The following is a 27,531-nucleotide window of genomic DNA, read 5'->3' on the forward strand; positions in this document are numbered from 1 at the left end:
TTTGATGCATTACTATATTATATATACTCTAAATTTTCTAATAAATAATCTAGGAAGCTAGTCCCCTTCTATTGTAGGTCCTTCTTCTCATGGCTGTCTCCCGTGGCTGGCCCTTCTCCCATGGAACGTGTCCTCCGGTTTGATATCTTCAGGATCCTCAATCCATTCATTCTGCTGGACCCCATTCACAATATCGCGAACTCGCGTGTCGTCGTCCTGGAGTTGTGCAGGGCTTCCTTCCCTCATTGACAAATCGGTGTCCGAGGCAACCAGCCCCAGCTCCTCATCGTTGTCAATGGCAACCCCTTCCGGCTTCTCCAACTGTGCATTGTGTTGGTCATTCACAGCATTCAATTCCTCCTCAAGGGACATACCTGAATCGTTTCCCTCATCCTGAGCATCGTCTGTGTCCTGTACTGCTGTGGTATCCCTTTTCAGTACATTTTGAAACGCGTCTTCACTCGAGCTATTGGCACGTTCAGCGGAAGCAGGGATGAGGGCCACCGCAAAGTTTTGAGCGTCCCATACGACGAATCTGTCACAGTCAGCCCATTGCCCACCGCTAATACTCTCCATGCAACTGGAGAAACTAGCCAGATACGGTACCTGTTGGTCCTGCGAGTTAAACTCAGGCACTCCAACAAGACCGCCCTTTGTCGGAATCACCAGCAACCTCGTCGAATCCCTGCTCCATTGAACGGTATGGACATACGACGAATGACACAGGACCGAGTGCAACTGCACAGTATCTCTTAGGGACCAAATCCACACAGTACTGGGCATAGAGTCGACTCTGGTCGCCAAATACTTCCCGTCTGGAGAAATCTTCAAAAGCGACACACCCGGCAAGTCTGGTTTGTAACTAGGAACGATAAACGGCAGCTGAGCCAGTGAATACATCACTGGGGTACTAATTCCCTCAACCCATACCGGAACATCGTCATCAATGCGTTCATTGTGGTGCAAAACGGCCAGGTGCCTGTAAGTGGTCCCATCTACTACAACGATTCGCTCACTTCGGTCACCAATTATCAACGTCGATCGTCCGTTGAGCGTAGTCCACTCTGTTGCCAGGGCACCCTGTTCGAATTCGTCCCTCACAGCACTAGGCCCTTCACATACGTGGATCAACGTCCCGTCAGCGCCAAAGATGTTCACCTTGAACCCAATGGAGGTGTTGTCCCGGGCACTGAAATAGAGTCCATCCGGAGACCACTTGATCTCCTTAGTGTCGAGCATGCCTTTCAGCGGCAGCCGTCGTACCGCCTGGCCAGTCTCGGCCATTTTCTTAAGCGAGAATATGACCAGTTCGTCCTGGGTTTTCCTTCGGACCAAAACGCCAAAATTCTCGCCGTTGATATCAATTGTCCGGGGAAATTTGACAAAAGGAATGTCTAGTTCCAGCCCGTCCGAGGACCAGACAGATGCTCTGAGCCCATAGCGACTGAATCCGACTACTCTTACTATCTGATCCGGCTGACCCTTTTGAGGTTGACAGGACCTCCACTCAGCGGCCGCGACTTCGAACTTGCCTGGCGCGATTGAAGCCTCCGCGAGCCCACTAGCGTCAATGGCATAGGTCCGGATCTCGTCCGCGGCCCTGGCTAGCAGCCTTTGCTCCGGACTCGCGTCCAGTGAGCGGTCCCACGCGACCTCAGCGATCTGCCTGCCAAACTGTCTCGGCAGGGATACGATCTTCTTGGTCGCGAGAGTCGACGTCCTCCGGATCACCAGCTTATCGCCGACTACGTAGGCTACGAACTCGCCATCGGGGCTTACCTGAGGCGGGCTTTTCGTGGTATACGTGAACGTCGACGATAACTCAATCATCTATTTCTACGTGGTTACCATATTAGTTTTTCGCTGTTCCGCCGACCATAACCGATCGTTAACACACTCTACAGTAACTGGACAAGCGTTACGTCTTTTCTTCGAATAACTACGTTACTGGTACTAACTACTGGTCCCCCAAAACCCCCCTGTATAGTGAGATCATCCAATATCACCAGCACACAATTCGGCTCCGTTACGCGGAGGAATGGCTGATGTAACGGGGGTTTGGGGGCAGAGCCCCCAACTACGGGAGCTCGAGGGCTGGCCCTCGAATGCATTCTACTACAAGCACTAATGAGCTTACTGGTAGTAGTAATTGGGGAGGCTGGAACCGCCCTGGAACTACATGGAGATATGGAGTTATGAGGTAGTTTATTGTGTTTTGACAAAACGTCACGATTAAAAGTCCATGTACAAGATAATAATAATAAAAAATTAGCACTTTCGTCGCTGTCTAATCGACTCGGCGAGCTCTTCGAGGACCTTCTCGGTAGTCTCCCAGTCAATGCAGGCGTCGGTGATGGAAACACCGTATTTAAGAGAGTCCTTGCCCTCTGGAGGAACGTCCTGTCGGCCCTCATGGATATTAGACTCAATCATGACACCACAGATGCTTCGCTCGCCAGCGGCAATCTGCTTGGCAACCGTAGAGGCCACAATAGGCTGGTTCCTGTGGTTTTTCTGAGAGTTCCCGTGCGAGCAGTCGACCATGACTCGTGGGCCGCTCTGATCGCTCATGATACCAGCGCTTCTCAGCTTGGCAGCAGCCTTCTGGACAGACTCGGCGTCAAAGTTAGTACCCATCTTGCCACCTCGCAGGATGATGAAGCAGTCCTGGTTACCGTCGGTACCCACAATGGCCACAACACCCGGCTTGGTGACCGACAGGAAGTGGTGAGGGTGGGCAGCAGCCCGAATGGCGTCGACAGCGACATCCAGCGTGCCGTCAGTACCGTTCTTGAAACCAACTGGGAAGGAAAGGCCCGAAGCCAGCTCTCGGTGCAGCTGGCATTCGGTGGTTCGGGCGCCAATGGCGCCCACTGAGAAGAGATCAGAAAGGAACTGTGGCGAAATGGTATCCAGCATTTCACCAGCAATAGGCAATTTCTCAGTCAAGTTAACGAAGAGCTGTCGCGCAATACGCAGGCCCTTGTTGATCTTGAAGGAGCCATCAATGTCGGGATCGTTGATGAGGCCCTTCCACCCGACAATTGTCCGGGGCTTCTCGAGGTAAGCACGCATGACAATGAGCAGATCTTTATCGAGCTTGGCATTGAGCTTGCTCAGCCGTTCACAGTAGTCTTCAGCGGCCTTTGGGTCGTGGATGGAGCATGGGCCAATAACGACCATAAGTCGGTCATCCTTTCCTTCGAGGATATCGACAGCTGCATTTCGGCCTTGAATAATGTTAGCCTTAGACTTTTCAGTCAACGGAATCTCGTGCTGAAGCAGATCTGGAGCCGTCAATGGATCATATCCACGGACTATTTTGGGGGGTTAGCGTTCTTAAGGTCAAATCAAATGCCGTTTCCGGGGTATACTCACTTCGCCAGTCCTCCGATCGGGATCTGTCGCCTAGATGCTGGTTCTCAATGAACATCTTTTTCTTTTTAATAAAATACTCGACTTGCAGAACCTACGAGTGTTAGAATGGACGAAGAGAAATTGTGTGGGGTGTCGGAGGGTCTTTTAATACGCCGCAGCCCGATGACTGAATTTTTCGGTCGGGCACCTACACACGTCCGTGCATATGGGCGTATACCACGGGCGAATGGGCGTGCGACCATTTCCAACCGTCATTAACCATCATCAATTATCAATCAAATCATGAATTGAGGCTCTCTCGAAGAAAAATAGCTACTTACCGTCATTTTGGCAGTCGGTGGGATGGGTTGCTGGTAGAGATTATGGGGTTGAAAAGTCTGGGGAAGTTGTGAAGAGGAAGAAATTAAACGTCAACTGTTTCTTCGGTCTTTTTCGTTATCGTTATTGTTGTAGTGTAATTTCAATACAACCGTAGAGAAAGGATTCGTCGCCTTGTTGGATGTGCTTCTATCGGCAGTGATGGAAGGTTCGACACACATCCAGCCTGCCCCCCTTTTATTTTAAGGTTACCTGTAATACTTCATCATCAAATTCTTCAAATTCTCTCTACAAGAGTTACAAACACGGTACATTTGGTTCTTCAGCTACATTATAGTAATATAATTGCCTTACTACTTTTATAATACTCGGGTTAAGTTGGTATGGTTGACCAGTTATTCACTTGGTATGATTATATCTACGAGCTTACTTATGTACAGTAGTTAAAGTTCTCGAAGATTTAGACAGTAAACAATGGCCTCGAATTTCTCTACAGCAGCCACACACTACAGCTAGTAAATCAATTGGTTTTGTATTGATATGGTTGACGAATTATTCGATTGACACCAGCTACTCGGTATCATTATCTACGAATTTACTTATGTAACAGGTTATAGGTAATTCAACTCTCTCATTTAGGTACAGGTACTTAGAAAGTTCAAAGATTTAGACAACAGTGTCCTCGAGAGATGGCCAACTACGTTTGATTACCGTCCGGACTGTACTAGGCGGTCGATGGTGGGTTACGTGAGCGAAACCGGAGGTCTCGAGTGTGCATATCGCACGGCTGAAGGTTTTTCCGGCGGGACCCTGCGCCGCACAGTCTGCGGCGGACCCGACGCGGAGCGTCGCCAAGGAGGGTTTGGGGGGCTAACCCCCCAATTATACCTCAGCAAGCTCGTACTAAACATCAGGACAGCAGGAAATATTATACTTAACTGTTGAATGACTGATGAATAGCTGTTACGATAGCCTGTTGGTATGAGGGGAGTGGTGTGCTGATGAATACGCAGGTTCTGCTTGCATCGCGGTACAAATGGGTATGGAGTGAAAAGTTCACCAAAACGGGCTTTTGGAGTAGACCGCAGTGAAAGAATTGATTTAAAAAATGGCAGCTGCGCTAGCAAACCAAGTTAGAAAGGCTGTTCCGGCCATTGATTCGGTCGTGAGTGACTATGCGGCTGGGTATGTCCAGTTTATCGCCAGTTCGACCTCGGACTCGTCTCTTGCATCGAGTTTGAACATTGACGAAGAGATCCACTTCGTTACGAACCTTCTCAAGGACGCTGGTGGCGATTCGACTGCTCTCGATACGCTTGGCAGGGCCCTTATAACCGAGCTGAACAAGCTGTATTCGCAGAACGAAGAGAAGCGACAGGGAGACTCTGCAACGAGACTGCTGGATAAGGAGACTCTTCTCAATGCCCAGCGCCAAAACCTGAAGACGCTTGCGTCTGGAGGCGACGGAACCGACCTGGAGCACGTTTCTGGCCGAAAAGTCGAGTCCCGAGTGGACAAGAAGAAGCTGGAGAAGGCGGAACAGAAGATTGCTGCCAAGATGGCGAAGCGTGCGGCGCGACAGGCGGTCCAGGTCGAATACCAGGCCTCCAAGCTGCTCAAGCAGGAACAGGAAGAGGACTACGACTCGTTCTTCCTTACTGTTAATCCTCTGGAGATGGCCACGGTTAGCGAAGGCCGAGATAAGTCGATCAAGGTGGAGAACTTTGATCTTTACGTGGGTGCTGGCCAGCGAATCCTGTCCGGTGCCACGCTTACTCTTGCCTACGGACGACGGTACGGTCTCGTGGGTAATAACGGTATTGGTAAGTCCACGCTGTTGAGGGCAATGTCGAGGCGAGAACTGGCGATCCCGACGCACATTTCGATTCTCTACGTAGAGCAGGAAGTCATTGGGGACGACCGATCGGCGCTCCAGACAGTGCTGGATGCAGATGTGTGGCGAAAGAAGCTGCTCATGGAGCAGGAAGAGCTGCAAGCTCGCATTTCAGAGATCGCTTCGATTCAGGAGGAAATGGGCGTCACCAACTCGAACGATCCTGAGTACAAGAAGCTTGATGATGAGCGATCTAGCCTCGAAGAGGGCCTTTCTGAAGTATATGAGAAGCTTCTGGATATTGAAGCTGACAAGGCTGAGTCTCGAGCCGCCACTATCCTGTCTGGTCTCGGATTCTCTAAGACTGCGCAGCAGCAGCCTACCAAGTCGTTCTCCGGTGGTTGGCGAATGCGTCTGTCTCTTGCCAGAGCTCTGTTCTTCAAGCCTGATCTTCTGTTGCTTGATGAGCCTTCCAATATGTTGGATGTACCGTCTATTATCTTCCTGTCTGACTACCTGCAGACTTACCCATCTACCGTTCTGGTCGTTTCCCACGATCGAGCATTCCTCAACGACGTTGCTACAGATATCATCCACCAGCACTCGGAACGTCTCGATTACTACCGTGGTGCCAACTTCGATAGCTTCTATGCTACTAAGGAAGAGCGGCGAAAGAATGCTATGCGAGAATACGAAAACCAGATGGCCTACCGAAAGCACTTGCAGGCTTTCATCGACAAGTTCCGATACAATGCTGGTAAGGCCCAGGAGGCCCAGTCGCGTATCAAGAAGCTGGAGAAGCTTCCGGTTCTGGAGCGTCCAGAAGAAGACAAGGTTGTCACATTCAAGTTCCCCGACCCCGAAATGCTCTCTCCGCCTATCATTCAGATGTCCGACGTCAACTTTGGGTACACTGATAAGTTGTTGCTGCATAACGTAGACTTTGATATCCAGATGGACTCGCGAATTGCATTGGTCGGTGGTAACGGTTGCGGTAAGACGACTCTGCTAAAACTTCTCATGGACCAGCTGCATCCACAAAAGGGTGTAGTGTCGAGAAACCCGCGATTGCGAATAGGTTACTTTGCCCAGCACCATATCGACGGTATGGACGTGACCCTCTCTCCTGTTGAGTGGATGGCTGTTTGTTCTCCGGGTAAGACTGACGAAGAGTACCGACGAATGCTGGGTGCCTTTGGTATCACTGGTTCGTTGGGTCTGCAAAAGATCAAGACGCTTTCTGGTGGTCAGAAATCTCGAGTTGCGTTTGCCGTGTTGTGTCTGAACCAGCCTCATGTTTTGGTTCTCGATGAGCCTTCTAACCATCTTGATATTGCTGGTTTGGATGCTCTGTCTGACGCGCTGAAGAACTTTAAGGGTGGTATTCTTATGGTTTCCCACGATGTTAACACCATTCAGCGTGTGTGCAACCAGATCTGGGTGTCGGAGAATGGCACTGTTCGAAAGTTCCCAGGCGATATCAACGAGTATAAGAAGTATATTCTTAAGAACGCCAAGGGAGCTGGTGTTGTCGCCGAGCAGTAAATATCATGTTATTATTGAAGTATCAACATAACTAAGCTTCCCTTTTTTTATCATTCGGGATCTATTTCCCGTATACTCTCAGCTACTAGTACTAATTGGGGGGACCAGTCCCCCCAAACCCCCGCTAGGGCTCCGCTACGCGGAGGAATGGCTGATGTAATGGGGGTTTGGGGGCAGAGCCCCCATCTACGGGAGCTCGAGGGCTGGCCCTCGAATACACTTTACTATTGTAGTACTTCTACTAATGAGCACACACACTCTACTGCCAGTACTAATTGGGGGGACTGGCCAACATTCGCTGGCCGGCGTCCACGTAGAGATTAAAGTGTCAATTGAACTTCGCGATTGGTCTATTCGAGGGCCAGCCCTCGAGCTCCCGTAGATGGGGGCTCTGCCCCCAAACCCCCTCCACAAATCAACCAATTCTCCGCGGAGCGGAGCCCCAGGTGTGGTGAGTATCATGTTGCAATATCGCCCAGGGAAGCCAGGGAGAGTCACATCCATAGAGGTCCGTAAATCCAACAAATTGATTACACATCTATTTAAGGGTCATCTTGACCTTTCTCTTCCCGGTCGTTTCATCCTTGACACTCTCAACGAATACCTTAACCTTGTCAAAGATAGATATCTCTCGACCATCGACCTTCAATGTATACGTATCCTCCTCAAACACAGCAGTGTCTGGATTACCAATATCCTCCAAATGAATAAGGCCCTCGACACCGAACTTGGGAACAAGAACAACCACACCGTTGGAGAAGAGCTTGATAACAAATCCTTCCTGCTCAGACTCATCCTTCTTGAGAACCTGGCCCACGTAGTACTCGATAGACGCACGGCCCGCAAACTGAGCATTTCGGTGACGCTTGTTAATGTTCTGCGTAATTCGCTCCATCTTAGTTTTGTCTCGATGCGAAAGGTCAAGCGTCTCGTACCCAATGGCACCGGCCAGCTGTCGGTGTGCTACGACATCAGCATATCGACGAATAGGCGACGTGAAGTGGGTATAAATCTCCGAAGCGAGACCGTAGTGACGGAATTCTGGATAGCTGTAGCTTCCGGCGTGGAAGTATTCTGCAGCAAGCATACATCGTGTAGCCATAATTCGCACCAAAGTGTTGAAGAACGGCTCTTTTGGATCAACACACTTATCAAGGCTATCCGCCAGGGTCTTGGAGCTTTCGAGATCGATCGTCATACCCTTTTTAATTCGAAGCTGATCGTTCAAGATTTCAAAGTTAGATGCTGGTGGCGAACCGTGGCGACGCAGCATAGCTGTCTGTGGATAAGCTTCATAAATCTTTCTGGCGACACTAATATTGGCGAGCAACATGAACTCTTCGACAAGCGAGTTAGTGTCCAAAAGCTTCTTGATTTCAACATCGCCTGGATCGGCCGTTTCACTATCCATTTGAACCTTGACTTCTGGAGACGCCAAATTCAAAGCACCGGCATCGATACGTGCCTGCTTCAGCTTCTTGGACAGCTTGAGCAGAATTCTCATGCCTTTAGTTAGTGGATCCTGCTGAGACTCATCATCAATTCGCGCCTGAGCCTGTTCATAAGCAAACGCCTCACGAGATCGAATCACCGACTTGGTGAATTCTACGTTGACTATTTCAGCATCTGGGGTCACCTCCCACAGCACAGAAAACGCAAACCTGTCAATGTACGGACGCAGGGAACACAGATCTGTACCAAGTAGCATAGGAAGCATATCAATACGCTTGTCGACAAGGTAAACAGAGGTACCACGAGACGCGCCTTCGTCGTCCAATGGCGTGTTCGCCTTAACGAAGTGGGTAACGTCAGCAATATGGACACCAACATGGAAGTTACCATTCGGAAGCTCGTAGGCGTGAAGGGCATCATCGATATCCTGGCATCCAGGAGGATCAATGCTGCACACCAGCAGGTCTCTCAGGTCTCGGCGCTTCTTAAGCTGTTCGTCATCGCCAACGTCAAGCCGCTCTGGGGCCTTCCAGTCGTGACCCTCCGCAGGCAAACAGTCGAGGACCGCTTTCGAAAATGGTCTGTACTCTACATCGTGTTCCAGCAGCAGCGCTTCAGTCTCGGCCTCCTTGGACTCGATTTCACCCAAGCTTCGCACAAAGTGGCCCTCTGGGAACTTTGAGTATTCGGGCCAGCTGTCAATGGCGACGACAATTCTTTTGCCCACCAGCTCTTTGGCCTTTCGCGTCTTGATTCTAATCCGCGGAATAGCCCGGTCCAGAGCGACAACAAGCACATTACGTGAGGCGTTAGACCCCTCCACAACAGAGTTAGGCGAAATGTGGCCAACGTAGAACCGCCAGCTTCGCTTAATGATACCGACAATCTTTGCCGTTGGTTGGATTTTGTACTCTGCAGAGGACATCTGGGCGCTCTTGGCATGTGCCGCCAGCGCTTTTCTGTCTTCATCGGTGAACACAGCCTCTTCATCGTTATCCGCGTTATCAAGACCATTGGCATTGCTATCAGTAGTAGCCTCAGTCGACGGGTGTTTCCACTGGCTCTGCGGCAGCAGTTCAATAACTACGCTGTCACCATTAAACGCTCGGTTCAGGTTATCACGCCCGAGAATAAGAATTGGCTTGGGATATGCCGCAGTAGAGACTGTTCCCTCGACGACATTGTAATGATTAATAGACAAACTGCCTTGATACAGAGTGCCATTCTTGATACCACCCAACAGCCGGGACATTGGGTAGTATGGCGGGTAGGACACTTCCTTCACCTTGATAGTGTCTTCCTCGCTCGGAGCCAGATCAAGCAGCTCGTCAGCGTTCTTGTGCTCTTTGAGATATGCACGCAGCGACAGGCAGTCAATACCCTGCTCCTTGGCCAGTTGTCTATTAGCCCTGTCGTCGCTAAGCAGTACGATGCCAATCTTTGTAGCCTTCAAGTGTGCCTTGTACCACTCTGCAGTCTTTCTAATGGCTCTATCATTCTTGTCGTTAATCGACTCCCCTGGCTTCCGCGGGACAAAGGTTTCTCTCCGGAACTCGTTGTGGAAAACATAGAAGCGCTTTTCGTCAGATCCGCCTTTGGTGAGGGTCCGCAGCCGATTATAAATCGGCAGGCTTCTGTTTCTCACTTCTTCGAGGACGATCTGGGGGACTACCACATCGTAGAACGCAGATTTGTGCTCCAGCAGGTCAATTGCCTTGAGCGCTATGTTGGTATCGACGATTACGTAGTGGGGGCCCCGTTTGGTGGTTTGATTCGGGCTCTCCGAGAGCACTGGAGGCGGGATCGTAGGGCAAATCTCGCAAACCTTGCTCGAACATGGGATATCTGTACGCAGATACTGCTCCCGGACGACTTTGGTGGCGTTTCCGTTCTTAGAAGATCGGACAAACACCTTGGCCGCTATCGAAACGTCTGGCATGGGCTCTCTTTTCATGTTCGGTGGGTGGTTGTCGGTGAAAAATTTGGGACCGGTCTTATCACCTTTCAATCACCTTCATAATCATTATCGTCTGTTGTAGCTGACTGCGGACCTAAATAGGAAAAATATATAAAAAAATAATCCAATCAAATTAGCAAATAAAGTCCAATTCATATTGATTCTTATTCTCATCAACAATTCAATTATTGCATCTGCGCCGTAGCGACTGGCTGCTCTCCTTGGCCCTGGGGCTACCGGTAACACTTCTACGAGGTGCTTAAAAAGCCGATCCTGCTCATGACATCGAGTCGATTGATAATGGAAACTTGAGTTCAATCAAGTAAGGGGTGCGTAATAGCGTAGGAGTCTATCCCCCCAACATCGCTCATGAAGATTGAAATTACGACACTTACCTATGGGAACTAGAAATGCCTATTACTCGTTTATTATATCAATGAATCTATGTAGTTGTAAACGGCATACAGTTTAACCGGAATCACAACGGCATTAAAGCAGGAAACAGAATCCTAACAATTTGTAACGAAAGCGCTTAATAACTGGCACACATACAGTAACAGAAGACGGACCCTTCCAATCCGCGTAAGCATTCCTTTTGCGGAGGTTGGCTACAAAGTCTCCGCGAAGCAGAGTCATGGGAGCTCGAGGGCTGGCCCTCGAATACCCACTTCCTCCAATAATGTGAGTATTCCCTGGGTTCTTTTCCCGGTGAGTTAGCCGTTTAGTAGTACTGGAAGTAATAACATGTGAAGTGAAGGAATGCAAATTAAGCGTTAACCGTGATAAATATACATCTAATTCTTTTTAGACCAGGCAAGGAACTCCATCCTCTTGGCAGCAATGTCCTGGAAAACAGCTCGAGTCTCGAGGTACAGGAATGGGCTATTCATAGTTAGTGAAGATCAACCGTATTTCTCGGCAATACATACTTTTCGCCTTTGGCCTCCAGTTCAGTCATTGCCTCGGAGTACTTGATAGGTTTCAATGTGCCGGCCACGGCCATTACCGAAGCGAAGCAGGCCAGGAAGACTCCCAGTAGAGCTTCAATTTGGATCTTTTTACTCTGTTAGTAAGGCCAATCTGTCATGCGTGGGTAACTCACATCAATGGGAAGCGCGAGGGTGGTCAGCTGCGAAGTGACGGGAAGGTGCTTCTTGAACTGAGCAAACTCATAAGCCGAGTAGGCTGAGTGGATTAAAAATACCAGCGACGCCGCGAACAGAACCGTCGATTTTACCCCCATCTTTGACCTGCCAGTCTGCCTGCTCTGTCGATATGTAGTTGTCGAAGCTCCCAATGTTATAATACCGTGTATATGCGCGCACTACTACCGGTGGTAAAAAACCTCGCCATGCCGCGGTTCAACACTCAATTGTATGCCAGGTAAGAAATCTTTTCTGGACTTCAATTGGATTTATTATATCTTTAGTATATAAATGATTTGAAAAGCTGCAGTTAATTAGATAGATTAAGCAATTTAAGCAAACAAAGCGGATGGTACCGGTAATATAAGTCGAATCTCATTAAGAGACAGACAGAAGTTAACGAGTTGGAAATAGAACTGTACTAGGTATCTCAAGGCTTCGTAAGAGAAATCTATTACATGTGCATGCTCGATAACTTAATTACCGTTAACGGTACGCTACACAGGCATTCAAACCATTTCGCATGTGTCCAGCATTCGCGAAACACCTGCAGTGGTTTCGCTTCGCGAAAAACCGATGGAAATTCGGGAGTTTGGGAAATGCGTAAAATTCCTGTAAAGAATGGATAACGTTCGTTATAGGGAATTTTTTTTACCATTTTCTTAAATCCCCGCAGTTTTTATGCGGTCGAAAATTCGCCATGGCCGAAACTCGCCAAGTTATCTCAGATGAGCAAAAATTGGCACTACGCGAGTACCAGGCTCAGCACAGAGGCTGTTCGGCATCACAGATCAAAGAATGGTTCCGATCAACTTATGACCAAACTATATCGGCTGGAACAGTTTCTAGAATACTCAACCATGACCTAAACGATACTTACAGTCGTCAAATTGACCCACAGTTAAGCGAACAGTTAAGCGAACAGCGCCGAACTATCTCGTATCAGCAAAAATTGGCACTTCGCGAGTACAAGGCTCAGCACAGGGGCTGTCCAACTGCACAGATCCAGGCATGGTTCAGCTCAACTTTTGACCGCAGGATATCGGCTGGAACAGTTTCCAAAATACTCAACCGCGACCTAAACGATACTTACGCTCGTAGAAGCAGGCCCCGAATCGACCCAGAGTTAAAAGGCATAGGGTTGGAGCGCTGGCCGGCAGTTGAAGAAGCATTGTACAATTGGCTTAAACAGGCCGAAGACATAACAATTACCAGTAATATTGTGAGGGAAAAAGCGAGACAATTATGGAAGAGCGATCCTTCCAATCAGGGAAAGAAAATGCCGCTGTTCAGTGCTGGATGGCTTCGAGGCTTCCAAAAGCGATATTCAGTGAACGCCTCCTTTCTGGGTTATGGAGCGGCTAGAGGCGGTTCCCAGCAGCCTGAAGCCGAACAGTACCACCGAGCTATCTCATATGAGCAAAGATGTGCACTACGTGAGTACAAGGATCAACACACGGGCTGTTCAATTGCACATTTGCAAGAATGGTTCTGGTCAACTTATAACCGGACGATATCGGGTGGAACAGTTTCTAAAATACTTAACCGCAGATATGTTTCCGAGCAGCCTGAAGCTGAAAGAGGTGTTTCTGAACAGGTTGACTCTCGAAGAAGTAGTATTTCTGAGCAGGCTGAAGCTCGAAGGAGTGTTCTATCTGAGGACGCCGAGACTGAAAGAACTATTGAGCAGACCGAAGACGACGAGAGAGCTGGTATTTCTGAGCCGGTAGACTCCCGAAGAAGATGGATTATTTCTGAGCAGGACGATACTCGAAGAAGTATTGGGCAGGATGAGACTCGAAGAACTGTTTCTGATGCTGACATGGAACGAGTTCGCTGGCTCGTCAGAAAATATAATCCCCGGGATGTATACAATTGCAATGAAACAGGCTTCTCTTGGAAACTTGTCCCAGAAAAGAGTTCGTCAACGAGCATTGCCGGAAGCAAAAAGGATAACGCGCGAATGACGGTCCATTTTTGTTGTAACATGGATGGCTCTGATACAGTTCCGCTGTGGGTTATTGGAACTGCGAAAAAGCCGCGAGCATTTAGTGCCGAGCACGTTGATGTTCGCAACCTCGATGTCGTGTATAGAAGCAACAACAAGGCGTGGATGACCAGTGGCATTTTTGGAGAGTGGCTACGCTGGTTTGACAGCCGACTGGGGAATCGTAAAGTCCTCCTCATCATGGATACCTTGTCGGCGCATGAGGTTGCTGTTGATACGATCAGAAGGAGCGGGCGGGATCTCAAAAACATTGTGACAGCTTGGTTACCACACACCAGTCGGTGTCAACCGCTAGACCAAGGTATCATCCAAGCATGGAAGGCACACTGGAGAAGGCGCTGGGTAGTGTTCCTTCTTCATCAATGTGAAGCCGGAAACGGCCCTCTTGCCAAGATGAATTTCCTCCTTGCGATTAGGTGGGCAATTGATGCATGGGAGGAAGGCGTCACGGCTGCCACTATTCAGAGCTGTTTTCGTAAGGCGCTCGTTGATGTACCATCAAGTACAGATGTTTCGGCTGAGATCTGTGTACCAGATGTTTTGGATGCGATTTGCACTGGGATTAGAAAGTTACAGAACAAACGGTTCATTCGAGAGGTAATGGATCTAAACGACTTCCTTAACCCGGCAGATGAGGATGTTGTTGGCAGCCGCAATGAAACCGAGGAGCAGATTATGGTAGGTTCACAGTTCGAGGAATCTGACGACGAAGAAGAGCTTGAACAGGTGTCCCTCGTGTCACATCAAGACGCTCTTGCAATGGTACGGAAGCTACGTTTGTATCAAGAGCAAAGGGGAGGCAACACGGAGCTAATAAGACAGTTGAATTCCGAGGAGAGACTGCTTAAGTTGCGGCAACAAGCTGGCCATGGACAGCGAGATATTCGCAGCTACTTTATGTAACCTTCTGATTTTTTTTTTTTTTACTTGTACCACTCTATCACCTTTAGAATAGCTTTTTTTCTGCCAATGGCAAGAAATCGATTGTTACCGGTAGAAACAAGATCGCTGCTTGAATTGACTTGGGGGCCAGCCCCCAAACCCCCGTAGCTCCGCTTTGCGGAGATCTTGTTACAATCAATGGAAAAAATATTCATTTTGCTACGCTAATTCTTCCTTTCTACTAACATTACCCGATACTTAGGCAGATTAAAACCACTGGTACTACCCCTATGCAGTATGGATGATACACTCTATATCACAATCTGAATCACATAGTCACATTGTAAAGTATTGTATTTGATTAAGGGAACTTTTGGCACACTATATCGTTTGATTAGCACACATCTGTTCCTATTACCGCTGACGTCAGTGGATTCTTAACTGCTGACGATGGCCATTAAAATCCACTAGCTCTACGACTACCATACCTAGTAGTAGATCGACGGTGCCCGTTTGATTGGCCGACTAATAGCTCAAGCGTAACTCCTGTACTCTAAGTATATCTCAGCACAAGGCTGACCCGTTAAAGAAGCGCGTAGTAACGCACTGAAACCACTAAGCCATGCGTGTTTCGAGCATATATCTGCTATCTACGGACGGTTAATCCACGGGCGGTGGCACTGAATGGTAAATTGACTAAAAAGCAGAAACTGTTAAGTTTACGAGCTCTGAATCACAAATTAACGTACCAAGCAAACTTCACATTTTGGCACAATTTGATTGAATTAAGAAGGGGTGGGGTGCGCCGCAGGACGTATGCCGATCTGAGATAAAAACGCATGCGCTCGGTCCCTTTTTTTTTGGATTTTTGTGAATTTGGCATTTTGTTGTTTTTTCTCCAATCATTTGACCGCCATTCAACGACGACGATTGGATTATCACCCCCCGCTATTACGACAAGACCCTGAATAGCAATTCCAGGCTGAATATTACCATACGGCTGATATTTTACTGGCCCGGGCCTCATCGCAGATCGACACCATGCCTAGTACTACTACGACCGCGGGAGCGGAAGACGTACGTATCACCCTTTTTTTTTTCTTTCCCTTCATATGAATAGAGAGCTAACAGATTTGCAGGAACCCGCTCAGTTCACAGACCTTGAAGACAAAAAGCACCGATATTTGTTATCCAAAAAGGAGCAGAGAGCGCACCACCGGTCGGTGGACGACTCAGTCAAACGGTTCAAATACCTACTCGGTCTGACCGACCTCTTCCGCCACTTTATCGACCTCCGAGCCAAAGATGACCCCAAATTCCGGTCTATTCTGAAAGAAGTGGACCGCAGCAACACGTCTTCATCGAGTAGTAAACGGGGCAGGGGGAACCGTAGTAACAATCGTAGGCGTAAGACGGAACGGGAGGAAGACGCAGAGCTGCTGTATGACGAAGAAGAAGAGCCTCACACCACAGTCTTTACTGAATCTCCGTCCTATGTGCATGGAAAGCTGAGAGAGTATCAAGTACAAGGCCTCAACTGGCTCATTTCGCTGCACGAGAACGGCATTTCTGGCATCCTCGCGGACGAAATGGGCCTGGGCAAGACGCTACAGACGATTTCGTTCCTCGGTTACCTCCGTTACGTCCAGGGCATTGAGGGCCCCCACATTGTCATTGTACCAAAGTCAACGCTCGATAACTGGGGCCGTGAGTTCGCCAAGTGGACCCCCAACGTGCGCACTTTTATTCTCCAGGGCGACAAAGAATCGCGGGCCCAGCTAGTCCAGGATCGACTTTTATCGTGCGACTTTGACATTTGCATTGCATCGTACGAAATGGTCATCAAAGAGAAGGCGCAGCTGCGGAAGTTTGCATGGCAGTATATCATCGTAGACGAGGCGCACCGGATCAAGAACGAGGACTCGATGCTCTCGCAGATTATCCGTCTGTTCCACTCGAACAACCGGTTGCTTATAACGGGTACGCCTCTCCAGAACAACATGCATGAGCTGTGGGCACTCCTTAACTTCATTCTGCCCGATGTTTTCTCAGACTCACAGGTCTTTGACCAGTGGTTTGAGAACAGCTCTGACCAGGATACGGTTGTCCAGCAGCTTCATAAGGTGCTTAGGCCGTTCCTGCTGCGTAGAGTCAAGTCTGATGTCGAAAAGTCGCTTTTGCCCAAAAAGGAGATCAACATCTACACCGGTATGACGGAGATGCAGGTCAAGTGGTACCGAAGGCTCCTCGAAAAAGACATTGACGCGGTGAATGGCGCTGTAGGCAAGCGGGAGGGCAAGACGCGACTGCTCAACATTGTTATGCAGCTGCGAAAGTGCTGTAACCATCCGTATCTCTTTGAAGGCGCCGAGCCTGGCCCGCCATACACTACTGACGAGCATCTCGTCGACAATGCTGGAAAGATGATCATTCTCGATAAGCTGCTGAAGCACGTTAGGAAGCAGGGCTCTCGCGTGCTCATCTTCTCCCAGATGAGCCGGATGCTGGACATCCTCGAAGACTATTGTACTTTCAGGGAGTGGGAGTACTCGCGAATAGATGGCTCTACTAACCACGAAGACCGTATTGCGGCCATTGACGAGTACAACAAGCCCGGGTCCGACAAGTTTGTATTTTTGCTTACGACACGAGCCGGTGGTCTTGGTATCAACTTGACGACAGCGGATGTCGTCATTCTGTACGACTCAGACTGGAACCCGCAGGCCGACTTGCAAGCTATGGACCGAGCGCACCGAATCGGCCAAACCAAACAGGTCATGGTGTTCCGGTTTGTCACGGAGCGGGCTATTGAAGAGAAGGTGCTTGAACGGGCAGCCCAGAAGCTGCGGCTGGATCAGCTAGTCATCCAGCAGGGGCGTGCCAGCCAGAATGCTGCTAAAAATGCCACCACTTCTAAAGACGAGCTGCTTCAGATGATCCAGCACGGCGCGCAGGAAGTGTTTGAGTCTAAAAGCGGCGGAACCATGTCCGAGACGAATATTGAGGACATTCTGCACAAGGGCGAGGAGCGGACTGCTCAGCTCAATGCCAAGTATGCGACTCTGGGCATTGACGACCTCCAGAAGTTCACTTCGGACTCGTCGGCCTACGAATGGAATGGCGAGAACTTCAAGAAATCTGCTGGCAGCAACGGCATGGGCTGGATTAACCCGTCCAAGAGAGAGCGTAAGGAGCAGACCTACTCTATTGATGGATACTACAAGGGTATTATGAGCGTGAACAAGCCGAACAGCGGCCCCAGGACCCACCGGGCGCCAAGGCAGGTGCATATGCTGGACTTCCAGTTCTACGATGCACGACTGCGGACGCTACAAGAGAAGGAGATGAACTACTACCGCAAAACTGTGAACCAAAAAGTTTCCATTAACGATATTGACGATTCTGACCTCGACGACGACGAAACCAAGGAGCAGCGACGACGAAAGGAAAACAAGATTATCGCCGACGCTGAACCCTTGACGGAGGAAGAAGAAGCCGAAAAGCAAGAACTGGCTAGGTCCGGGTTCAGCGACTGGTCCAAGAGAGACTTCACCAGCTTCATCCACCACGTGGCTAAGTACGGGAGAGATAACTACACGGCTATTGCGCGCCAGTACCACGATAAGACTCCTGAAGACATTCGACAGTACTCTGAAGTGTTCTGGCAGCGATACAAGGAAATCGATGGCTATGATAGGTACCTGGCGCAGATTGAAGCCGGGGAGGAGAAGAATAAGAAGCTTATCCGACAGCAGAAGCAGCTGCGGCAGAAGATTGAGTCGTACCGGGCGCCCATGAGCGAAATGACCATCACATATCCGGTGAGCAATGCTAAAAAGACGTACACCGAGGAGGAGGATCGGTTCCTTTTACTTCAAGTCGACGAGCTTGGTCTCGACTCGCCTAATCTCTATGAAAAGATTCAAGAGCGGATAAAACACAGCCCGCTGTTCAGGTTCGATTGGTTCTTCCTCTCGCGAACTCCAGTCGAGCTTTCGCGTCGAGTAAGCACGCTTCTGCTTGCCATTACGCGTGAGTTTGACGGCCCCACGGCACTCAAGCGTAAGAGTGGTCCACGCAAGGCGGTCCACAACGACGGTGACTCAAGCGTGGCCGATACTCCTGTTTCCAACGCCATGAGCCCAGATATCTCTTACGATGATGAATACGATGAGAACAACTCTGCTGGAACCACCCCGGCCCCGGCTTCGAAAAAGCAGAAAAAAATCCGCACTGACGTTGTCAAGGAAATTGAGCTTGGCAAGGCTTAAATTTTATTTATATCTAGTGAAATGTACTTTATGAGTTACATTATACTAACCGTTACTAGAAAGGTGTATCGAGGGCCAGCCCTCGAGCTCCCGTAGCTGGGGGCCAGCCCCCAGACCCCCCCGTCACATCAGCCATTCTTCCGCGTAGCGGAGCCCCAGGATGGTCTGTCCCCCCAGTTACTACTGTTAGAGTGCGCTTATCGGCCCGCATATACCATATGTTAACCCTTTTATTCCGTTGCTGTGAGTAAAGCGGCTGTTCTATTGTTTCTCATTGTCGCCGACTAATCACGGAGATAGGGTTTTCGAAGACAGCCGTTTAATGAAATTTGGGACCTCCGACCCTGGCCACAACCTTAACTGAATAAAAAAATGCTTAGAGGACCAGTAGGATCAATTTTGCGAGGTGGGCGAGTCCAGTTCACCAGACAGTTCGGTCGATCGAGCCGATACACTCGACACCGAGCGCCTTTTGGATCGAAAAAGCTCTTCTTTGCTGGGGTCCTTACTGGTGGTCTTTTGACCTATTGGTACACTTCGCCACCTTCGGCCGTGATTAGGAGCGATGCATCAAACAGCGCAATTGGGATCAAGGTACCGGAGGGAGTTCAGCTGGTCCAGCCAGAGACCAAGACGAATCCGTTCCCGGCTACCTTTGCTGCTGATGGCGAGGATTACAGTCTTCTCGGAGTCGGAGTTCGGTCCGTGTCGTTCCTGGGTATCCAGGTTTATGCAGTGGGCGTTTACATTGCCGACCAAGACAAACCAAAGGTCAAGCAATTGCTTGGGACTGTGACCTACGAGGAATTGCTGGATGCTGAGAAGAGCGGACCGATGATCTCCAAGCTGCTGAATAATGGCGTTCGAATTGATATCCGAATTGTTCCGGTGCGGAATACGGACTTTGGCCATATGAGAGATGGATTTGTGAGAACTACTCTGGCGAACCCACGGTTCAAGGCAGAGGGTAGCACTGATGAATTTGCCGAGGGTTTGAATGAGCTTAAGCGAGCGTTTGCTAGAAAGATGGCTGTGCCAAAGAACAAGATCATTCATCTTAATAGGGGCCGAGACGGAGTACTAAATGTTACCTTCTACAAGGCCGAGAGCGAGAATGAGGGCAATATGGAGCATCTTGGTAGCGTGAAGATGCCATTGGTCTCTGAGTTTTTGTTTCTTCAGTACTTGTCCGGCAAGAAGCCGTCTTCGGAGAGCGCTCGCCAGGCTGCCGTCAAGGCTCTTGCTGAGCTGACCAATTAAGCTTTTTTATGTATGTAAATATTCACAATTCATCGCCATATTCGTCTTTAATCATGTTTACGATACGCCCTATCTTATTCACCGTACATCTCACCATATTCTCCATACATCTTACCGGTATCATACCGGTATTCACAATACACCTCATTATGTATTTTGGGAAACAACCATACCCGGTACTAATTTTCTATTCTACTGTATCGACCACTTCTATTTATTAATTACTAAACCCTTATAAAGTGATACCGTATTTGCAAATATTCACAATACCCACATCTCATATATAAAATAAACAAAACAAACACTTTTAGATTCTATTGATTGACACACTTCTATTCATTAATGTGTGGCTTTTTCGCGCAATTCATATTATAGAGTTCATCTTTTAATCTTGGTTGAAGAATAGTAACTATTGATCTGATCCAATTACCATACCAGCGAGTGCTTGGTCCTTGATCTTTCGGTTAGCGCGTCGAATGATTAGTCCCTGGGTTAACGTTTTGAATATTTAATTCAACTCCTTGATCTTTGGGTTAACCGCAAGCTCGCTCTGGATGGTAAGCGCTGCAGATCGCTGAGCCCGGTCAATGACCTGGGTTCTCCTAACACCTGCGTCGTTCAACCATGACCGGTCTTCAGCAATTTCAGAAGCCAACACGCCACAGAACGTGTCACCAGCACCAGTAACACTGACAATTAACGAATCGTCAATCAACTCAGCGGGGAAATGCTGGACAAGAACACCGACGTTGTTCTTGCCGGTGGACAGCCGAGTAGTAACCGGCTTTCCACTGCCAGTCGTCAAATTCGCCGGGATAGTCTGCTTGATAGCAGTCACATCGTCCACGAGCTGGAAGGACAGCACTCCTCGAGCACCATCCTTAATAAATAGACAGGGGATATACGGAAGCAAGTGGATTGCCTGCTGGGCCACCCCTGAAGCGTACATCTTGCTCAGAGCTGGCACAGTTTGGGACATGTTTTCAAGCGCATTGCGGAACGCCTGGTCGACACCCAATGCATCAATTACAGGGAACCAATTGTCCGTGTCAAAGAGACCCTTAGCGGTATATGCCTCGAACAAGGAGTTAAGTTCGTAAATGTTAGGGGTGCAGACGTCAACTGCGTGGTGGGGGAATGCCTGTTGTGGCACTTCTGCCAACCATGCAGCCTTAGGAACAGAGGCTGGTTCGAATCCAATGATAGCGCCAACTGAACGGGCCGCCTCAATGGCAGCAGCCTTCTGCTTGGCCTTTATATTGCCGTCGAAAAAGACGCACTTGGGTCTAGCGGCTTTGATCTGGGTCTTAATAAAGTCTGTATTCATGCTTCCCGCAGCATTCATGTCAGCACAAGCGACAACCAACTGACCCTTGGAGTCATGCATGGCAATGTACCGAGCCGTTTGCTTGTCCTTGGCGATGCGGATACCAGTGGTATCAAAACCGTTGGAGGCGAGTTCAGCGAGAACCTGCTCGCAGTCCGGACCCACTTCGCTTACAAGACGCGTGCTTGGACCAGCATATGAAGCTGCCAGGGCGACATTGTGGCCGACTCCTCCCACACTGGTTTCGACTTTCCCCGGGGTTGAAGTGTTTAGTAGTGCATCGCCAGTCCCCTCGAGGTTGCAGGTCATATCCAGGGCCAGCGTACCGACGACAATGGTGCTAGCAGGAGTGATTGCTGGGTTGGTATGAGCCGGTTTTTCTGTGATTGCTGGGTTGGTAGGAGCCGGTTTTTTCGTGGATGAAGGTAAAGTGACACCAGGATAATAGCTGGTTACGCCCTATATTTCAAATATCCATGTTAATAAGATAAGACGTTACAGAAGAAAGAGCTTTTTATACCTTCAAGCTTGCCAAGTGGTTAGCAATTCGAGCGGCAACGGCGGCATTGTTCTTGACAAAAGCGGCGTTGGTAGCGACACTGTTGCCCTTGGTGGCCTCCCACACTTTCTTCAGCAGGAATGGAGTGACGGCCTTTCCCTTGATGCCCTGCTTCTCGGCCTCAACAACGGCGTTCTCAATGATGGCGTTGATGTAGTCGGCAGGCATGGAGTGCTCCTCTGGGGCAGGCACGCAGAATACAGTTCCGTTGTTCAGCTTCATCGACTCGGTCGCGTCTATATATTGTTAGTGTTAGTTCTTTTGAGAGAGCGTATGGGGTGGGACTTACAGAGCAGTTCGGCGGCTTCCTCAGGGGCCTGGAAGTTGTATGGGGACTAAACTCGGTTAGCTCAACACTGATCAAACAAAAATTGGAAACATCCATGATGACCATATTGGAAAGCTTCACAAATGATTAATTGAATGCTTCACAATTGGAAAGCTTCTCAATAGTCAATTGGAAAGATCCACAATGATCAATTGGAAAACTTCACAGTGATCAATGGAAAGCTTCACAATGATTATTGGAAAGCTTCACAATAGTTGGAAAGCTTCCACAATAGTCAACTGGAAACCCCAAAAGATCAGATCAAAGGTAAATGGGGGAAAGGCTAACTTACAGGAACACCAGAGTCTCGGGTGAAAAAGCCAGGAATGTTGGTGCCCTGTGGACCCATCGTAGTAACATGGACACCCTTGGTCTCCAAATACTCCATTGTCTTGGCAATATCCAGAATACTCTTTGGCCCAGAGCACACAACACCAACAGGAGTCTGCCCAAGCTCCTCGAGGTCAGCACTCACGTCCATGGTGATCTCTGCACCCCGATGAACACCACCAAGGCCACCAGTAGCAAACACCTTGATCCCGGCCAAATGGGACAGGATCATGGTACCAGCAATGGTAGTACCACCACTCAGCTTTCGGCTGACAACGTACGGAACATCCCGTCGCGACACCTTGAACAGATCAGGCGTATTGCACAGATATTCAAGGTTCTCATCATTGAGACCGACCATCGGGCTTCCGTGGATGAAGGCAGTCGTCGCTGGAATAGCGCCGTTCTCCCGGATAACATCCTCAACCTCCTTAGCCATTTGGAGGTTCTGTGGGTACGGAAGACCATGAGTGAGGATGGTCGACTCAAGCGACACGACTGGCTTGTTGGACTTCAGCGCATCCTGCACCTCTGGGGTGATCTTCAACGGCGCAGAAGAAGAGATGTGTCGTCGGCACCCAGCAGCGGAAGCCAGTGATCTCTTGGGGAGCGTTCTCAAGCCTAGTCGGAGCATTCTGAGTCTCTGGTGAAAGAAGGTGGAATAAGTCTAAAAATCAAGGGCAAATAGTGGGCCTTATATACTTTCTGCTCAGCGGACTGCCCAGGAAAAGTAAAAAAAAAAGTGGAGAGATGGACCCTCTGAAAAACTCTCACATGCGTTAGATGGTACGTAAGGCTGATGAATCGACATGCAGAGACAGCCCTGGGCCAGCAGAAATGTGGGCTAATTGAGTCGTCATAGATCTTTCCCCACCTTAAGCAATCTAAAGAGTTCTCCTTAGTAAGCTACCTCCTCAATTAGTGTCCAACAATTGCCTACCTATATACGGCTGTTCCAAAAAAGGCCAATAATTTGTCAAATCCTTTCGATTGATGATGAGAAAAACGAAGTCATTAACTGCACGATATGGGGCATCGGCCGTCGGACCAGGGATTCCGCCGGCAGACGGAACTGTGTGTCCCACCCTCCTCGTGGGCTACTGCTGGTGGAGTGGGGGTGGAGAGAGGAGAGGAATGGGATGAGGTTACCCGGCAGCGGAGCTGCGCGCATTCCTCCCAACTGCCCTCTGCCAGGCACCACCTGAAATCACTTTGGTCGAGGCCTGGGGAGGGACGACAGGGAATGGCGCGCGTTGAAAAATCCACCACCACCACTGCAATATATTACATTTTGGTCATTGGGGCTGCGAAATAGAGGGTTGTGGTAGCATTTTCGACGGGGCTGATCACTCATTCTTTTTTTTTCGCCAGTACGATAGACGGTTCGAGGGGTATTGAGACGCGTTCTTTATTATTATTCTTTTTATTTATTTATTCCGGTTCGGCACTCTGCGTGAACCAGTTCGGCGAGGTATTGTTTGGTTTGATTATTGTGCATAGAAGCGCGGGGGCATTATGTTTTTCTTGGTATGAGCATTCATTTTTTTGCTTGTGGTGTTGGATTTCTAACTCGGGTGGTTTTTAGAAAGATTTGTCGCTGTCGTTAACCCTCCATCCATCGTACTTTGGCCCACAGATGAACCAGTACCTCAAGTCCAAGCTGCTGCAGGACGTCGAGGGAACGTGTACTGGCCAATTCGGGTACATTATATGCGTCATGGAGGGTATGGAGATAGACGTTGGCAAGGGACGGGTCATTCCAGGCTCGGGATCGGCCGAGTTTGAAGTCAAATATAGAGCCATTGTGTGGCGCCCGTTCAAGGGCGAAGTCGTCGACGCAATTGTGACCAATGTCAACAAAATGGGCTTCTTCGCCGACGTGGGGCCGCTTTCAGTGTTTGTCTCTTCACATGTAAGGCTTTCCCTTTTAGGGTGTGGGTGAAACCAACTAATATGAAATCTTTAGCTGATTCCTGCCGACATGACGTTCAATCCGAGCGCGAATCCTCCAGCTTACGTGTCCGAGGAGCAGTCAATTGAAAAGGGAAGCCATGTGCGACTGAAGATTGTTGGTGTTCGAGCGGATGTGGGGCGGATGTTCGCCATGTAAGTATACCACGACCAGTCACTTTTTTTTTCCAAGGGAATGCTAACGCGCATGAAATGCTTAAAGTGGAAGCATTAAGGAGGATTACCTCGGTGTTTTGTAATTGTTTGTTTATTGCCAAAAGTTGGAGAAAGGGTGCAATTGATTGGAAAGGAAAAAAATGGCACAAGTCGATTTTTCACCCCAAAGGGGTAGTCTGAATGGAAAAAAGGGTAACGAAGTATATATCCATAAGAAGCTACCGAGTATATAAGTAGTGGCTACTTCTGTTTACCACATGTATTTAATAGCTAATAATGCAAACCATTATTCCAAAAGAGCCATTCAACTTTGGTGTCCTCAACCACAAGCGACAAACCAGTGATTCAACGCTCGTAGCAGAGTTTTACGCAGAATACTACAACAAGGACGCCGAAATGAAGTTCCCCAAGAGAGCCTATAGTTCAACCACCAAAAATAGGCGGGACTTCTCTACCCACTCTCTTGACACTCTTTCCTCGACTATTCGAAGCGACAGCAAACCCGACGGCCTTCCCATCTCCCGCTACGCGACACCGCCAATTCCTCAGACCACCAATTTCAATACCCGCGTCGAGGATCTACAGATCTGCTTGGCCTTGGGGTTTCTCCTCTGCCCCGCGTGGTTAGTTGGAGCGGCAATTGCCCGCTTTGTCGTCACACCACAATTGAAAGAGGGAGATTGGCGCTTCTTTGGCGGTGTGCCCGTGTATAATCGAGCGCGCAAATGGGTGCGCATCAGCTACGCCTTTGGCGCCCTATCCCTTGTCGAAATGGCCATCGTAATCGCCATCTGCGCATTGTATGCATAGTCTAATAAACTGCAATTCTATCTCCACAGCCAACCAAACACTTAGTCCACAAGCTCAACAATGTCAAACTCACGCTGCAATTTGTCCATATCATCCTTCGAGAACTGAACAATATCGTCCAACCCCCGCCATGCATTCTTAAGTGCTTTTTTCGTGCTTTCATTGCCAGCCCCATGTGAATCTTCCTGGTGAAGCCTCTGCCAGCAAGAGATAACCCCTCGAGCTATGTCGTACTTATATCCATCAATTCGTGGCCAGCAGTTTGTGTATACCAATATCAGTGTGTTGCAGACAGACTCTATCAACGGAGGATAGGCTGACCCAAACGGATCCATGAGAACTCCATTGAATATAACCACCAATTGTTTCAAATGAATGCACGCTTGTATGCCCATCCGAGTTATCAGCCTACGGCATACCTCTAAAAGTAGCTCCGCCAATGCAATCTTCTCGCCTCCATAGGCCATACCTTTAAACACTGCAGTACGCATCATCTCATTGTATCTCCGGCTGGGGTCAGCCATTGTGTCACAGATTGCAAAAAGAGCTTCAATCGCCTGGCATATGAGTTTCAGTGAAACCGGCTGTGGTGTCGAAGGAGGAAGATAGCTCAAGCTTGGAGTCACGGCATCCCAGAACACGGGCTCGAGGCCTGTCGCCGCAAAAAACGCTCTATCAACTCTTCTCAGAAGAACTTCAATATAAGCGCAGCCTTTCGCCTTGATCGAAGCGTTGTGGTGATCTGCAATATTTAATACTGCAGGGGTGACGAATGCCCAGTGCTCCTGAACTGGGTACTCTCGAATGAAATATTCAAATACTGAGAGTGTAGAATTGTCTACTTCCCACGGATATCTCGTGTCAAAAAAGCGAACGTTCTTCTGATTAAAGCTGGTTTCTTGGGTTGAGACTTTCTTTCTCCCTGCTTCTGAGACTTTCTCATGCTTCATGACAAATGCAGGTTCTAATAGCTTCATCAGATCCTCGTCGAGGCGCTCCATTGCATGCTTATTGGAATTGACATACTCAATTGCAATCTTCTGAGATGCTTGCTTCACCCATGGGTAGCTGTCGTATAGATAATAGATCATTGTGAGGAAAACGGTGCTCTTCCCAGGAACTGCTGCTAACCTCGTAAGAAGAGGTGGTACTACACTCAGAAACCGGTTTTTTTCTTTATCATCCTCACCCCAACTCCATTCTCCATTTGGGACGCAGTAGCCACATACTGCAGTGATCAATTCTTCATCTTTTGTAAGCCTCCCGTGTGCTTGATCCAGCTAACCCCGTTAGTCTCCATTTCGTCTGCTCGCTTTCTTGGGCTTGCTTACAGGGACACCAAGAAACTCATTCACGATCGAGGCGCTAACACTGGGGTTTCGTTAGCCAAAATCGTCATTGTAACTCTCTGGGATCAACACTCACAAATCGTTCTGGCCGTTCGTCATCACTTGATATACCGTCTATGGCTGGATTAGGTGAGTGCCTCGATAGAATTTCAAAGTGCCTAGTGGTTGTCCCAGCAACGATCACTAAGAATACACTTAGCAATCGCATGATTCGGGCTACGCACGTACCCAAATATACACACAAACCGTCTTAGTCGATGTCTTAGATTTACAACGTCGCATACTGTACGTAATTAACTGGAAGTGTTAAATATTTTTCCAAATATATGGGGTAAAAGCTGTGGACGACAAATTGAAAAATCATTATTTTAAAACAATTGTTTGAAAACGATGGATGGTCTAATTGATTGTGGTGGGGCTGAGATTGGCCTATAGCTTGTGGAGGAACTGGTCGTGGGATTGGCATAGATTGTGGTGGAGCGGGGAAATAGTGATGGTGGTGGTAGAAATCCTTCCTGTGCATATTGGATCTGATTGATTTGACTATATGGATTTGAGCTGGACTAATAATAATAATAAAAATCTATTGGCGTCTTGTTGGGGCCTTAGGCCAGAGACATCACTGAAATACATATACATATAATCTTTCAA

At 48.8% G+C, this 27,531-nt stretch overlaps 11 protein-coding genes across 11 annotated transcripts; 5 read left to right on the top strand and 6 right to left on the bottom strand.

Moving 5' to 3' along the window:
* Nucleotides 1-87: 87 nt before the first annotated feature.
* Nucleotides 88-1,830, bottom strand: TRVA0_034S00342 (uncharacterized protein; the record flags this gene model as incomplete). The annotated part of the gene is made up of 1 exon (XM_076686179.1): nt 88-1,830. The coding sequence occupies one exon, from the start codon at nt 1,828-1,830 to the stop codon at nt 88-90; it is 1,743 nt and encodes a 580-aa protein (XP_076539537.1).
* Nucleotides 1,831-2,268: 438 nt separating this feature from the next.
* On the bottom strand, nt 2,269-3,433 carry ARO3 (3-deoxy-7-phosphoheptulonate synthase; the record flags this gene model as incomplete). Its single annotated transcript, XM_076686180.1, has 2 exons — nt 2,269-3,317; nt 3,379-3,433. The coding sequence occupies 2 exons, from the start codon at nt 3,431-3,433 to the stop codon at nt 2,269-2,271; spliced, it is 1,104 nt and encodes a 367-aa protein (XP_076539538.1).
* A 1,371-nt stretch (nt 3,434-4,804) lies between these two features.
* On the top strand, nt 4,805-7,075 carry GCN20 (putative AAA family ATPase GCN20; the record flags this gene model as incomplete). The annotated part of the gene is made up of 1 exon (XM_076686181.1): nt 4,805-7,075. The coding sequence occupies one exon, from the start codon at nt 4,805-4,807 to the stop codon at nt 7,073-7,075; it is 2,271 nt and encodes a 756-aa protein (XP_076539539.1).
* A 538-nt stretch (nt 7,076-7,613) lies between these two features.
* Nucleotides 7,614-10,481, bottom strand: DIS3 (exosome catalytic subunit DIS3; the record flags this gene model as incomplete). Its single annotated transcript, XM_076686182.1, has 1 exon — nt 7,614-10,481. One exon carries the CDS (start codon nt 10,479-10,481, stop codon nt 7,614-7,616), a length of 2,868 nt encoding a protein of 955 aa, XP_076539540.1.
* Nucleotides 10,482-11,278: 797 nt separating this feature from the next.
* Nucleotides 11,279-11,727, bottom strand: TRVA0_034S00430 (membrane magnesium transporter family protein; the record flags this gene model as incomplete). Its single annotated transcript, XM_076686183.1, has 3 exons — nt 11,279-11,366; nt 11,414-11,538; nt 11,587-11,727. 3 exons carry the CDS (start codon nt 11,725-11,727, stop codon nt 11,279-11,281), a joined length of 354 nt encoding a protein of 117 aa, XP_076539541.1.
* A 602-nt stretch (nt 11,728-12,329) lies between these two features.
* On the top strand, nt 12,330-14,540 carry TRVA0_034S00452 (uncharacterized protein; the record flags this gene model as incomplete). Its single annotated transcript, XM_076686184.1, has 1 exon — nt 12,330-14,540. The coding sequence occupies one exon, from the start codon at nt 12,330-12,332 to the stop codon at nt 14,538-14,540; it is 2,211 nt and encodes a 736-aa protein (XP_076539542.1).
* Nucleotides 14,541-15,560: 1,020 nt separating this feature from the next.
* Nucleotides 15,561-18,790, top strand: ISW2 (ISWI chromatin-remodeling complex ATPase Isw2p; the record flags this gene model as incomplete). Its single annotated transcript, XM_076686185.1, has 2 exons — nt 15,561-15,596; nt 15,659-18,790. 2 exons carry the CDS (start codon nt 15,561-15,563, stop codon nt 18,788-18,790), a joined length of 3,168 nt encoding a protein of 1,055 aa, XP_076539543.1.
* A 372-nt stretch (nt 18,791-19,162) lies between these two features.
* TRVA0_034S00496 (chalcone isomerase domain-containing protein) lies at nt 19,163-20,050 on the top strand (the record flags this gene model as incomplete). The annotated part of the gene is made up of 1 exon (XM_076686186.1): nt 19,163-20,050. One exon carries the CDS (start codon nt 19,163-19,165, stop codon nt 20,048-20,050), a length of 888 nt encoding a protein of 295 aa, XP_076539544.1.
* Nucleotides 20,051-20,558: 508 nt separating this feature from the next.
* Nucleotides 20,559-23,228, bottom strand: TRVA0_034S00518 (pseudouridine-5'-phosphate glycosidase/carbohydrate kinase family protein; the record flags this gene model as incomplete). The annotated part of the gene is made up of 4 exons (XM_076686187.1): nt 20,559-21,836; nt 21,898-22,172; nt 22,226-22,271; nt 22,557-23,228. 4 exons carry the CDS (start codon nt 23,226-23,228, stop codon nt 20,559-20,561), a joined length of 2,271 nt encoding a protein of 756 aa, XP_076539545.1.
* An 881-nt stretch (nt 23,229-24,109) lies between these two features.
* On the top strand, nt 24,110-24,804 carry RPB7 (DNA-directed RNA polymerase II subunit RPB7; the record flags this gene model as incomplete). The annotated part of the gene is made up of 4 exons (XM_076686188.1): nt 24,110-24,121; nt 24,180-24,506; nt 24,561-24,700; nt 24,768-24,804. The coding sequence occupies 4 exons, from the start codon at nt 24,110-24,112 to the stop codon at nt 24,802-24,804; spliced, it is 516 nt and encodes a 171-aa protein (XP_076539546.1).
* A 768-nt stretch (nt 24,805-25,572) lies between these two features.
* On the bottom strand, nt 25,573-26,979 carry TRVA0_034S00562 (Tti2 family protein; the record flags this gene model as incomplete). Its single annotated transcript, XM_076686189.1, has 3 exons — nt 25,573-26,811; nt 26,863-26,902; nt 26,957-26,979. 3 exons carry the CDS (start codon nt 26,977-26,979, stop codon nt 25,573-25,575), a joined length of 1,302 nt encoding a protein of 433 aa, XP_076539547.1.
* Between the last annotated feature and the right edge of the window lie 552 nt (nt 26,980-27,531).

Source organism: Trichomonascus vanleenenianus (genome assembly GCF_965637985.1).
Source record: "Trichomonascus vanleenenianus strain CLIB 3782 genome assembly, contig: TRVA0_034S, whole genome shotgun sequence".
Taxonomy (NCBI): Eukaryota; Fungi; Ascomycota; class Dipodascomycetes; order Dipodascales; family Trichomonascaceae; genus Blastobotrys; species Blastobotrys vanleenenianus.